General features: G+C 37.1%; 1 protein-coding gene across 2 annotated transcripts in view; it reads right to left on the bottom strand.

Moving 5' to 3' along the window:
* prkg1b (protein kinase cGMP-dependent 1b) overlaps positions 1-15,131 on the bottom strand; it is a 174,395-nt gene that overhangs the window by 49,996 nt on the left and 109,268 nt on the right. For both annotated transcript variants that reach the window (XM_030156607.1, XM_030156606.1), the window contains exon 5: positions 6,219-6,282. In XM_030156607.1, the coding sequence (XP_030012467.1) occupies positions 6,219-6,282 (64 nt within the window). The remainder of the gene's footprint in view (positions 1-6,218; positions 6,283-15,131) is intronic.

The raw sequence follows: 15,131 nt of genomic DNA on the forward strand, positions 1-15,131 counted from the left end.
GTTTATCATTATACCGGTAATTGTTACATCCCTAATTCTCATTCATTAATCTATGAATGATAGAAATGATATAACTAGGGGGCATGTTCTGACAAATAAAGCAAATCACAGTACTTATTGACATACAGGTGTAATTGTACGTCCTGGCAAAATGTATTTCTGAGCATAAAAGGTGAGAATCTCTCCCCCACCAAGCTGAGCTGCTTCTCTCACTTTCACACTTCACAGTAACGTACCACCACCTCCTGTCAATGATTTTCCCTAGAAACCTCCTTTATCTCCAATTGAGTTGTCTTCCATCAATAATGAAACCATTCTTCCCCTGGTTTTCCTTTCTAGTGCTGCTGCTCCTTATAGTGTCTCTTTACATTACACCGAAAAGAGAACACATTTAAAGTAGTAGAACTGTGTTATTGCAAATCAGGGCACCCAGAGGTGAAAAACACAGTCATTACCATTATTGATTTTTATCTTCATGGTACAGTATTACAACCCAGAGAGCCTTCAGTGAATGATCGATAATACCACTATTAAAATGTCCTCTCTAGTATCTTCAAAAGGTTTACAAAAAGTTTAACATGATGTGCGTAAAAGTCACAACAGAAAAGTCATATAAAAGTCATTTGCATCCGTCCAACTTAGATGAAAAATGGAGGTTGAAAAATCCATAATAAAGGCCAAAAGCCAAAAAACTCATCTAAGAAATCTGTTTTAATCTGGCACAAGGACATTTGAGCTCCTGCAGAAAATATAGATCACAGGTGTCAAACATGCGGCCCAGGGGCAAAATCTAGCCCGCCAAAGGTTCCATTCTGGCCCGCAGGATGAAAGTGCAAAAATTAACCTGAACAGTCAGGGTTTTCAAAATCGTTTTAGTTCAGGTTCCACATACAGGCCGATGTCATCTCAAGTAAAAATCACAAAACAAATAACCCATAAATAATGACAACGACAAATTTTCTTTGTGAAAAATTATGTGGAAAAAAATTAAGTGAAAAAAATAACATTACACTGTGAAAATATTTACATTTACAAAACTATTCTGTCACAATAAAATGCAAATAAATACATAAATAAAAACAAAGATAAACAACCCGAAATGTGCAATTTTAACAATAATCTGCCTGTTACCAAATGTTTTGTGCATTTATGGATCCACTGTGATCTGTAGTTGTGTTAATAATAAGAAATGTAATATTGTAGAAATTGTTCAAATCTTAGTTCCAAACTTCAAAATTTTAACAATATTCTGCCTGTTACTAAATGTTTATGTAACATTGTGTGTAATGTACATGTATGAATAATAAGTCGAGGCATAATATTGTTAAAATTGCTCTAATTTTTCTAATGAAATTTCTGTTTTTTCAGGTTATTCACATCTTTTTTGTAAAATGTAAATATCTTCATTATTTAATTGTTTTGGTTTTTTTTTTGTACTAAAACAAAAAGAAAAACTTGGATTTGTCATTATTTATAGGTTATGAAGTCATTATTTTACTGGTCTGGCCCGCTTGAGATCAAATTGAGCTAAATATGGCTCCTGAACCAAAATGAGTTTGACACCCCTGATATACAGGGTGGGGAAGCAAAATTTACAATATTTTGAGGCAGGAATTGAAAGACAGTGTATGACCAATTAATTTATTGAAAGTCATGAGAATTTATTTGCCACAAGAAAATTTTCATAATAGAAAATGTTTTTATTCTATGTGTCCTCCTTCTTTCTCAATAACTGCCTTCACACGCTTCCTGAAACTTGTGCAAGTGTTCCTCAAATATTCGGGTGACAACTTCTCCCATTCTTCTCTAATAGTATCTTCCAGACTTTCTCGTAATAGTTTTGCTCATAGTCATTCTCTTCTTTACATTATAAACAGTCTTTATGGACACTCCAACTATTTTTGAAATCTCCTTTGGTGTGACGCGTGCATTCAGCAAATCACACACTCTTTGACGTTTGCTTTCCTGATTACTCATATGGGCAAAAGTTTCTGAAAAGGTATGGATAATAGTGTTAGGTATGATTATGACATCAGTATATGTTTGGTTTCAAAACAATTGACGTAGTGCCTCCTGAGAAAAAAACAACTAAATGTTCATTGTAAATTTTGCTTCCCCACCCTGTAGATGAAGGATCTGCCCTATGTATGTAGTAGTGACTCCTCTAGTGTCTATATTATGTAACAACATATGTATTTTTGTTGTTTTTATACTTCACTGAAAGGCTGAAACATATCTAAAAGGTTTGTGTTGTGCTCTATGTAATATAATCATACTCCATGAAAAAATAATACAGTAAGCTGGTTAAAGAAGACATGTACGCATATAAACACTCAGAACTGTATGATTGGCATTCTTCATGTTCTATATGATTAATGACCTTAGGTTTAAGTCCATGCTTGCCTGGTTGCAATAAAAGAAACACATTAACAGAGAGCATACCAAATGCCCTGCTGTCTTCGCTGTAGTTTTGATGCGTCTTTGTGCTTTTAAAGGTCTTCTATTTGGCAACATAATTATGCTCATTTTGTTCATTAAAACAAGTCTTCAGGCTCTAGAACTGAACACGTCTAAACAAAGACATTCTAAGTATGAGGTGGTCAGTCAAATCCACACTGTTCTTCAAGGCGAGGGAATCTCAGCCTTTTTCTCTCAATAACATAAATAATTTTATACATGCATATAAGTCAGCGCTCTGTATAACCAAAAGGCACAGGCAACAGCCACAGCCCCAAATATTGGACACTTCAAAGCGAGCAGCACACATCAAAAGTGTAAATGAGGATGTGTTTGCTTAACCAAATCATGCAGGAGAAAACATCAAATGATTTGGTATGCAGATGGATGGAAAATTACAGAAGACAGGAAAATATGAAGTTGTACATTACATTATTTTAACACTATTACTTGTGTTTGAATGTAATATACAAGGTGTCCCATAAGTCTCCATACATAGGAGACATAATACATTCCATACATATATGGTTCTAACATGTATTTCTTTATATTTCTTCTTTATAGTTCTTCAGATGTGGAGGACACGCATTGAAATGTGTTCCCAACAAAATGGCAGTCATATAGAGCATATTATACAAATAAAAATGGTTTATGTCAAGAAACGTTTATTTTTCCTATGTATGGAGACTTATGGGACACCCTGTAGATATAGATACAGATATAGATATATAGCTGCAAGCAGTGAAATATCTTTCAGATAACTCCTCATGAATACTGAAAAGCATCACTCTGAGAACACCCTATGAGCCGGATCTACTAAGATCCCAATTTGTGTGTACTAATTTGCGTGCGCCATCTAGAATTTTGCGTGTGGGATTTCTACGGTGGCCCTGAAATGCAAACCACGAACGCAAAAGTGAAAAGACAAACGCAAAAGTGAAAACACAATTCCAAAAGGAGAAAACACAAACACAAAAGGAGAAAACACAAACACAAAAGGAGAAAACACAACTGCAAAAGGAAAAAACACAACCACAAAAGTGAAAAAACAAACGCAAAAGTGAAAAAACAACATTAGCTATAACGGACAAGGTAGGTACCTTCGGGTAGCATGACTTAACACTGATTAGACCACGTCACTGTCTGTCTCTTTTGTGTTTTCTCTTGTGCGTTCATATTTTCTCATTTGCAGTTGCATTTTCTCTTTTGCGTTTGTGTTTTCTCTTTTGTGTTCGTGTTTTGCGCTTCAGGGCCACCGTAGTTCGTAGGTGATTTACTAAAAGTGTAATTGACAACAGGTGCAAAAATGCTGGCGACACACCTATTTAAATCTGGGTTTTGCATGTTTTTTGTTGGTTTCCAGCATGGTGACTTTGCAGAGACGAAAGCACAAAGCTAAATTCGACCCTACAGAGTTAGGGTGTAGGTGGATGAAGCAAATAAACACTTAAATGAGCTACAGCAAAGAAGCCTTGTTTGGTCTCATTTAAGGAGTCCAGAGTGTGTGGAAACCTAATAAACCTGGTCATCCAGCACGACATGGCATTTAGGAGTTCAGACAGCATATCTGAAGAACAGGACTGAGAGATCCCAGCTGTAATAGCTACCATACGCTGGAAGGACCCAGATGCAAAAACATGTAAACTTGCCAGGAGTTTTGTCATTGCAGGTATTGCATGACTCCTTCTCGTGGCTGACTCCAAATCTGCTCTGACTTCCTCCAACAGCTCCAAAACGACATGGCTGGATAGGCCATATGTTTTAATGAGTGTTTCTGCATTCATTCCAAAAATGTTCACAAGAGGATGAAAAATGTGTTCTCTGTGTCTTGCAAAAAACTGCTCTGGGATACAGGAGCAGGTGTTTTTGGACCCTGGACGTTTGGAGCATGAAACGGTCTGGGTGAGAAACGTCGCAACCTTGGATTCGTCAGCACTAATGGCAACAGTGTGCTGGAATGATCCAGGCACAAGAGCAGCAGCAGAAGGTTCATTTTCGAGGTGGGGGGGCTGTGGGGGTTGTTGGATTGAATGACTGTCAGGTGCACATGATTTTGTCCCACTGTAGCCTAATGTCAGTGCATATTTTTAATTAGAATCATCAGATCAAGTGGAAAAGTAGCCTCTACAAGAGTCCCATAAAGTGTGTGTGAGTGTGTGTGTGTGTGTGTGTGTTTGTGTGTGTGGGGGGGCATACATCTCAATTATTTTTCTTCTGTCATTCCAAAAATGTTCACATGAGGGTGAAAAACGCATTCTCTGCATCTTGTTTCATTGTTTCGTGCATATACAAACTGTTTGCACCTCCCTTTAAGACGTGTTAAATATAGACGCAGTTTCTATGAACAAAATTGCATTTGGGTTTGATAAATCACTTTGAGTGTGCTAAATTAATGTATTTCCATTTCCATTTTCATCAACCCTAACCCCCAAACCTAGCATACGCACAGTTGTGTGTAAATGCCCCATATTGCATATTCATTGCTGCAAACGTACTAACTGGATGCAGACGCGCTATTTTGCACCTTTGAAAGACGTGACTCTTAGTGTGCACTGTTAAATCAGTTTGTACATTTTTTTGCATGTGTGATGAGTTTGCACGTTTTTATACACGCAAACCTTTAGTAGATCCAGCCCAACATGTGTAAACGGGGTCATATGTGTGGTACTAATCACACATGAAGGTAAATAAAACTACACATGAAACAGAATTTTAAACGTCATGCACAACTCAACAGGATAGGACACGCATAAATATTTAGCTCCAAGGTTCTCAGCCTCTGTAACATGAGGCTCACTTCTGAATGATAAAACATTTCTGAAGACCACCTTCATAAATAATTTACAAAAAAATACAGTTGCCCATGATATTGGAATAAAATGTTTGACTCTTCTCATGAAATGATCGTGACAACATGATTTGTTCTTGATAGATAAAGTGTAACTGGGACTCAGTATGTAATCAGTGTACCTGGTCAAAGGTGATTATTGATGTGTAGAAATAGGAATAAAAAAGAGGAATATGTCTGGAAAAAATACCATCAGAACTTAAAGGGCAACAGTGTCAAAATAAAATATCAAAATAAAAATATGTGCTGTCCCATATATATGATAATGATCAAAACAAATTCTGCTCCTCCAGCCACTATGAATATAAGTTTAATGTTTTCATTTTTCATGTTACATTTCACTACACACGATGGACCTTTTACTTACATCATTTTAAAAAACTCCAATCCATTTTCTGTCTCTGCATCTGAGGGGGGCGTTTACTACTGCTGTAGTGGCTGACGATGTGTCATGATTGGAATAATAATATTCACTGGAAGTATTTAAATTTAGCATTTTAATTTGATGCATTTACTTATGTGGATACTTGAGAATATTTAGTTCTAATCAAACAATTTGACAGTAACACTGACTACTACAATTCAGTATATAAAATGTGTCATGAAACAGTTCAAGAAAACTATGTATAAATTCATTTTCTTTTAATGGTTTCTTTTAAATCTAACATTAAATCATGCATTAACAATAATTATAGTACTGACATAATTACTCTCCTACTACTCAATCAAGCATTTAGTTCAGCATTACCATTTGCATATTATTTGAAATATGCTTTATTTCACTTTCTAGCTCTTCCTTTTTACAACAATAAAGGACAATGAATGGAGTGAAATCTTTCAGGATGTTTAGAATAGGTTAGATGTTTGTAACTTTGTGACGCAGATGCCACAGGCTCTGAAACACAACACTTACCTCTTCAAGGACATCAGCGAGTTTGCTTAGAATATCTTCCTGCAGGCCATGGAATGTAGGAACACTACAAGAAAGAAAGAAAAAAAAAATAATGTAGATTTTCGATTGTTTCTTAGTTTGCTTAGAGCAAAACATTGTAGTGGAGAGCACTAAATATATGCAACAGACAAGCATCAATAAAATATGTCATTGCATATTCACTACATTACAATATGTATTTACAAGTATATCAGCACAGACTGAGCAAGGTCTGTCGTTTCCCAGCAGAGTATCAGATCAGAAGGTTGAATACAGCAGAATGAGGCTCTAATGTTTGTTCCATTCGCTTCCCGGCAGCCTCGGCGAACGCTTTCTGCCTGTTATCAAGCTTACTAAATAAAACTGGCCCAATGTTTATCAAGGAGAAGAGAAAATAAGCGGTGATGGTGAACAAAGGCCTTATCGTCCAGTATCATCTCTCTCTCAGCGACTCCTTCTCCCTCTCTCCTTCATTTTCCATGCTTTATTACGGTAATCTGAACCATCTCGCCTTGCCCCCAATCTAGGCCCTTGCCACTGTGCTTGCTTAACAGAACACTTATTAGCGAACGGATGACCCTTCTCCACATGAAACATATGGGATCAAGCTGTGAGGCTGCTGATGCAAACAAAAAGCCTCTTTTGTGGGAAAGTTTCCAATCCAGCAGCTTTATTATGTATTGTTGCGTTAATTAGTTTCATAAAGTTGGTGGGGAGGGTTAGTCGTATTTATGTAGTCTTGTTGAGCATTCTTAAACCTCTTATATTCTCACATTGTAGTGCTATTGTAAAAGCAAGTGAAATGTTTGGAAATATAATTAGCACAGATAAAAAATTCAGTGTTTGATTAAGTTGGATCATTCCTGTCTTTGCTGAGTTTTGCTGTTCTCTCCACGCCACCATCGAAAACAAATATGCACTGGTTCATTTTCCTGTCAGTGCCTTTGACTGAGGTACTGATGGAGATCTAAGGTATGTCTGAAAAGTCCAAAAGATTATCTCATATCTATTTTTCTGAACCACTTTCCTTGGAAAATGGAAATGGGGTTGAGGAAAGATGGAAAGGGGGATTTATAAGGACTTAAGAAAAGGCATTGTGGAGCTGAGAGAATCCAGCTGCTCTTTCACTGAGCTGATGTTATGGGGGTCTGCTGAGGGGAAACTACAATGTTGTGAAGACAGAGGGAAGGATCTAAAATGCATGTTTTAATTGGGATACTATTTAAAAAAATCAAACATTTGGATTCTGTCAGCCTTGCAATGAATGGCAACATGTTCAGGGTGTACCCCGCCTTCGCCCATAAGTACTGGGATAGACTACAAGCGACACCTGTGACCCTAGTGAGGATAAAGCAGGTTCAGAAAATGAATTAAAGAATGAATGAATAATTTGGATACTTCCCTCAGTTTTTCTCCAGCGCTTTTTAATCCAGGATGTAAACACAGATAAAACTTGGCTTTATTATCAAGGTCTGAGCAGAAATAGGCCTAAATAAAGGATAAAGCGACTCTAACATTCAGTCACTCTGTTCCTCGTGTCTGTTTGTATTTGTCAGCATAAATGCTGAATCGTCATAATTGTATCAAATTAATGTCTGTATGCAAGGTAAGCATAAACCTACACTACCAGTCAAAAGTTTGTATTCACCTGGTTTTTCTTTATTTTCATAACTATTTACATTGTAGATTCTCACTTGGAAGATGGAATTATGTAGTTATAAAAAGTGTGACATAACTCAAAACATGTTTAACCCTTTCATGCACAGTGGTCACTCCAGTGGACAGCTCTTCTACAGCTGTTCTCTTGTATATTTATGGGTTTTGTTGTTCTTTTCATTGTTTTTTTTGTTTTGTTTTGTTTTTTTTTTTACACATATCTTTATTAAAGTTTTGAGACACTACATATCTTTTCTGACATGAATTGGTAACATTATGTAGATCTCTCCTGAGCATAAACCCCCAGAATCACAAGCCCTCTCCATAGTTTTCACACAATTTATTAGTAAATACATGTTTCTGTGCGTCAAAAATTAAATGTGTGGTGTCCAGCTGAGTGGACATTTTTGCAACTTCATGAAAAATAGGTTCATAATAATTTTTTTTTTCATTATTATTTTTTGTATGTATTTTTTATTTTTTAAAAATATATTTTGTTTTAATTTATTTATTTTTCAGAAGAAAATGTTTAATCACATTGTTTTTTTCATGCCTAAAGAGGAATACAAACACTCAGGAAAAATTTTTGATTAAGGTTCTCATAATTCGTGCATGAAAGGGTTAATATTTTAGATTCTTCAAAATAGCCACATTCTGCTTTAATTATTGCTTTGCACATTCTTGGCATTCTCTCAGTGAGCTTCAAGAGCTAGTCACCTGAAATGTTTTCCAACAGTCTTAAAAGGAGTTCCAGTGATGCTGAGCACTTGTTGTCCATCTCTGGTCCATCTCATGTCATTTAAATGAGAAGGTGAGTCCAAACTATTGACTGGTAGTGAATAAAGTACTGTACCGTATTGTACCGTCTTCATCCGCTTATCACTATAAAGTATGTCTACAATTTTACTTGTTGAATGAAACGTTATCTGCCTACACTACTAGTCAAAAGTTCAGACTCACCTTCTCATTTAAATCACATGAGATGGATCACAGATGGACAATAAGTGCTCAGCATCACTGGAACTCCTTCAAGACTTTTGGAAAACATTTCAGGTGACTACCTCATGAAGCTCATGGAGAGAATCCCAAGAATGTGCAAAGCACCAATAAAAGCAAAATGTGGCTATTTTGAAGAATCTAAAATATTAAACATGTTTTGAGTTATGTCACACTTTTTTAACTATATAATTCCACGTGTTCATTCATAGTTTTGATGCCTTCAGTGAGAATCTACAATGTAAATAGTCATGAAAATAAAGAAAAACCAGGTGAGTCCAAACTTTTGATTGGTAGTGTACATTTATGATAACATTTTGACCCACCGATATGTTTCCTCCAGCCTGATTTGACTCCATTTCTCTTCCTCAAAATCCAGTTCATAGTTTATTGTTCACTTTAGTTTTATTAAACCGTCTGTAGTTGCATTTAATGACATTAATGAGTTTAATTGTAGGCTGTGAAAATGTAACTCATCCAAACTAAGTACAGGTTCTGCTGCATTAACGGGTCACTCATTCATCTTCTGAAACTGCTTTATCCTCACTAGGGTTGAGGGGGGTGCTGGAGTCCATCCCAGCTACTTATGGGTGAAGGTGGGGTACACTCTGGATGAGTCATCGCAGGGCTGACATATAGAGGCAAACAACCAATCACTCTAACATTCACACCTATGGGCAATTTCAGGTTAACTAATTAACCTATCAGTGCATGTCTCTGTCTCCGGAAAGAACCCAGGCAAACATGGGGAGGACAAAAAAACTCCACACAGAAAGGTCCCTGGTTGGAATCGAACCCAGGACCTTCTTGCAGTGAGGTACAGTGTTATTCACTGCACCCGCATTAATGTGATTTAAGTTAAGAACACATCATCATATCATCACAGATATGGGATCAGATGAAAATGTGTCATGTTGATCTTTACTTTTTTCATTGAAAAGGCAGGTTGGCTGATGTTGCAATGAATAATGGGAAGGCATTCTCTCTTCTCCTGTGGTAAAGGATGGTCTTCTGCTAAAAGGAGGAACTAAAGGAAGCATCCTAATCAAAAAAGTGTACTGTGGTCATTGTGCTAATGCTAATGGCTAATCCTAATGCTAGGTTTTGTTTGTATTAGGATGGGTAAAGTGCAGATGCTAAATTTCATTAAGGAGAATAGAATAGAATAGAATAGAATAGAATAGAATAGAATAGAATAGAATAGAATAGAATAGAATAGAATAGACTTCATTTCCATTTGCACAGATACATCGCAGTATAGGTACATTGGAATTCTTGTGCGTTTCCCTAAGTCACGGAGTTAGAAAAAGACATAAATAAAGACAGAAACAAAACATAAACATAGCTAAAACATATAAAAAACAGTTATTGCACAGACAAACACAAATACACATTTGTAAAATAGAGTACTGATCAGAAAAAAAGTAATAATAATAATAATAATAAGAATAAGAATACTGACAGGTAAAAACAAGTTATTGCACATTTGAATTAATTAACCATCATGTGTAGGTATGTTCTCTCTGCAGCAACACCCTCATATGAAAAAAGCAGCTAATAACCACTGTGAAAAACTAGTGTGTGTTTGATGCACGGTTTAATTCTGTGCCTGAGAGTTGCCACTTTAATCCAGATTTGAGTGAAAGTCGCTGCAATACAGTTTCATGTGTTAGCTCATGATACTGCTTGTGGCTACCTTTCTGGGAAAATGTGTTTGAGTGATTTAAAATACACGCTGGAAAGTAGGGGGAAAAAAATAAATCAACAAGCACACTTTTCAGATGTACAAGGCAGGATTTGTTTGTACATTTTCCATGGTTTTTTCTTTTTTTTTTTTTATCCTCCACAACACGAGAGCGCTAACATACAGTATATTTTCAGAGTAAATAAAGAGTGAGTAGGAGACTCAGAGGAGAATGTGTGTTTAATAAACTTGGCTTTTATTAGATCTGCTCCTAGAGGAATGAAAAAGGATATATCTGCATATTGTGAATTAAACATTTATAAGAAACACACGCAGTGAGCCCAAACTAAGCAGCATGTCCATCTATTAAATATTTACATATCTGTTGGACAGTTATGCAACAGCTTCTGAAATGGAAGAGCTGTCACACACCAACAACGCTCACAAAGAGAAAGCCAGTGTTTTATGTCTTTTTTAGTCTGAGCCATCACTGAAATAGACACGAAAGTAAGATTAATGGAGCATTCACATCTGGCACCAACTGTTTTTTTCTGGTACTGTGGTGCATGGCATGACATCTACTGTCAATAGAAAAAAGCTGATGTCCAGTACTCGAATCGCTTCTGTACTGTCCCACGAGAATGTCCTCAGTTCAACAATAGCATTTGACATCATGTCCAAATGTTAAGTGACCTCTTCCATTCGCAGAAATAGTAACTGTCCTTTATCAGCAGGAAAGGCAGAGATAATCATGGTCAAGAGGTGGAGGATTTCAGGATGATTCGGTGCAGTAAAGTGGTACAAAGGGGATGACTTTGAAGCCAGAGAATGACGTTCATGTCCTATCTCGCTGTCTCCTTCAAAGAGGAAGTACAGGCTTATTTTGAAGTACATTTTGACTGAGCTGCTCAAGTACCACAAGTACAGTTGTGGCAAAAATTGACTCATTGCATTTTTTTAAATTGATTTTTCTCTAAAATGTGCAAAATGCTTACAATATATGATAAAAAAAATAGGACCAATGGCCCTGTAGCTTACCAGCCAAATTAAAAGCTTTGGGAAATGTATCCAGATGCCATTTATTATCACCCAGTTATGTGTATTTATTATATTACAGAAATAGCCCATGTTTTGGTCATATTCCAATCAGATCTGTAAAAAATTCAAATTCCAACTTGATATCATTGATACTTACTGATTTATTGGATCAGTCCACTTCCTACCTCTTATAAAGGGAAATTTTTTCAAAGTCGCACCAAATCCAGAATCAGATCCGGATTGAAATAATTTCAATACCTTGTGTTGACATCATCATAAAGAAGCTGTATACCAAGTTTGAAGTCAATCAGAACTGTAGTTTCGGAGAAGAAGACGACTGAAATTTTTTCCCCATAAGAGCCCATGTTAAATTTTCGGTAAGTTCCCGGATCCAGAAGAAGATCCTGATCAGCATGTGGACATTATGCTCTGGTCATCTCCCCATCAGGGCTGGACTGTAGAAATTTACACTTGATATCATTTATATTTACTGAGTTATTGCATCGATCCACTTCCTATCTGTTATAATGGGGACATTTTTTAAAGTCGCACCAAATCCAGAATCAGATCCGAATCCAAATAATTTCACTATCTTTTGTTGACATCATCATAAAGAAGCTGTATACCAAGTTTGAAGTCAATCGGAGTTGGAGTTTCGGAGAAGAAGACGATTGAAAGTTCTGTAATGGACGACCAGCAGGTAAGCTAAAACTTAAAATGAAGTAGTAAAGTTTGAAAACAAAAACCAAAAACCTAGCATCAGTATCAAAACCTTTAACACACATCCACAAACACTAATACAAGTTGTTTTTGGAATAGCATCAGAAAGCAAACATATTATATTTTCTATGGTATGAACATCCATCCATTCATTTTCTGAACCACTTAGTCCTCATGAGGGTTGGACATATTTTAGGGCTGACATATACAAACAAACTCTCACATCCATATATACAGACAGTGTTGTATAGTAACAAAGTAATAATACTTCACTACTGTACACACGTATGTTTTTGGAGGATCTGTACTTTACCGAGTATTTTTTATTCTGTTTACTTTCACTTTTACTTCACTACATTTCCTAACTCAATTGCATACTTCTGCTCCTATAAATTTTTAATGCACATTATTGTTATTCGTGACAAAAAAATACATTAAAGGAAATCCAGTGTTTTCATCGCTGAGATTACTGTTGACTGCAGCAAAGTCTGGAAGATGATTTATCATTCGGCCTAATCGCGTAATACACAAGTGCAAACAACGGTCCACACTCAACCTGTTGACAATCTGTTCATGTGAGCAGCAGCTTAATATTAAAAATTCTGACTGCCTTTGGTTGTTTTTAACATTTACTTGTACTTTTACTTTCATTACTTGAGTACATTTCATTGTAGATTAGTTTACATACTTAAGTACAGTAAATGCTAGCTACTTAAACACTTTGAGTAGTATTTCAGTTGCTGACTTGAACTTACGGTAGGGTACCTGTACTTTTACTCAAGTGTGACTTTCCAGTCTGGGGCACCAATAAAGGGGGGTAGACATGACAAATTCATGGGGCCCAGCATTTGTGGGGGGCCCATAGAGCAGTGGAGGGGGTCCAGTGGATACAGGTTAGAAGTTGTGACAATTTCGTGTAAGATCTGATGTGTAATAGAGGCATAAAAGTCAGATGTTGAAATAAATTAAAGTTTTGTTTTATTTCATACTAACATAAGGGATGTGACCCCCCCCCCCCACACACACACACACACACACATGGTCCGACAGATTGAGAAGATATTGAATTTATGAAGGGTCCACAACGTTGATGCTTTCATGGGGTCCAGAATTGCTGCCCCTGTTTCCAGTACTTTATACGACAGGCAATTTAGACTGACCAGTCTACCTATTAAGGAGCATGTCTTTAGACGGTAGGGGGCAGACATGGGGCAGAACATGCAAACTCCACACAGAGAAGACTATGCCAACAAGGACTGGAACTGAGGGCTGAAATCAGGGCTATGAGGTGAAGGTGCCATGCCGCCACACTATGAACATTATCCTATAATGCACGTTCTGTGTGCGTCCGATCGATGTTGCAGCACAGGAGGACGTTTGTACGGGTTTTCCTCAGCCGTCACAGGCCCGATCGCCACCAAACTCACCAAATGAACAGAAACATTACCTGACTATCTACTAGGCACAATTTTATGTCCATATTCAAATGTTGTGAGGTATGCTGGGCGATTTTAGCCTCTCTCTACTTTGAATTCTTCATCCCTGCCACCATACTCCATTTTTGGAAGTGATTATGCTGCCGTTCATGAAATTTCTACTGCTAGCAGACGATGCTACAATGTGAAGGCTGCAGTTCACTACCGCTGTATGAATTTAATCATGCTTGACAGGCCAGACAAATACATGCTCTTCCCTTCATGCCTCACATGTTGCCTCAAATTATTACCTGCACAATGCTTGATTACATGGTAGTTTACAAATGGATAGTGGTGGCACACAAGTTCTACTTATCATGCTATCGTACAATGGGACCACAGGTACAATGCCACTAGTCCTTCAAACATTTCTTTATACTGCAGGGGCGTTGTTTCCTGATTCCTCTATGGGTGCTTCTATGAAACTGGGGCACGTTTCTGCACTAGCTCATTAAACCATTAAGCCCATCGCTTAAGCCCATGCGCTATCCTGTTTCTGGGCTCACTCTTTGTTCATTAACAACTAACGCAACGCAAAATGCATTCGTGCGTTAGTTCGTTAACCCCAACGCAATGCAAAATGCGCTATTCCGTTTCTGGGCTTGTTGGTTAAAAGTGTGCGCTCGCCCAGTTTGTTGCCACAGGGCTGATTTTAACGCGGACCTCAGAGGTCCACGTTAGAAGGAGGATGTATTCTTGTAGCTTCATTTCACTTCGTTTCTGTCATGTAATCCTTTGAAATATTATTTACATTTGAAAAAGAAGATTTTTAACACAAGTTTGACAATATCTTTAGTGATATCAGATTTTTCCCATGGATATTTTGCACTGATAAAAACGAATTTACAGAGTGAGGATTGATCTGCTCACTGAATTTTATTCTCTATTGATTTACGGATAAATATAGATTAGTTTAGGACAAAGTGTGTGTGGCTTTGAGAGATGAATGAATGAATGAGAACTGTATAGGGCCAGTGCCAGTGAACTGGTGACACACACCAGCGTGTGTATGTGTCTGTGTGTGCACGTAATGAGATATGAGCGCATGGATGAGAGGAATGGAACAGCATTTACTTTTTCTATACAATCTGTTTGTCCTGTTGTTGCTGCGGTTACAACAACAGTGACTGTTTAGAGTTCTGTTAATAAAGTCACCAGTGGAATAACTGGGGTCATCCTTAGACGTCCAGCCGGATGCACGAAATATAGTATAATATAGTATAATATGGTATAATAGTTCTTCATTCTAACCATAATGCTGTCAGATGACTGGAAACAGCAGGGGCGGAGGCGTTCCTCTGGGTTAAATAGCGAACACACCTGTTT

Source organism: Sphaeramia orbicularis, chromosome 15 (genome assembly GCF_902148855.1).
Source record: "Sphaeramia orbicularis chromosome 15, fSphaOr1.1, whole genome shotgun sequence".
Taxonomy (NCBI): Eukaryota; Metazoa; Chordata; class Actinopteri; order Kurtiformes; family Apogonidae; genus Sphaeramia; species Sphaeramia orbicularis.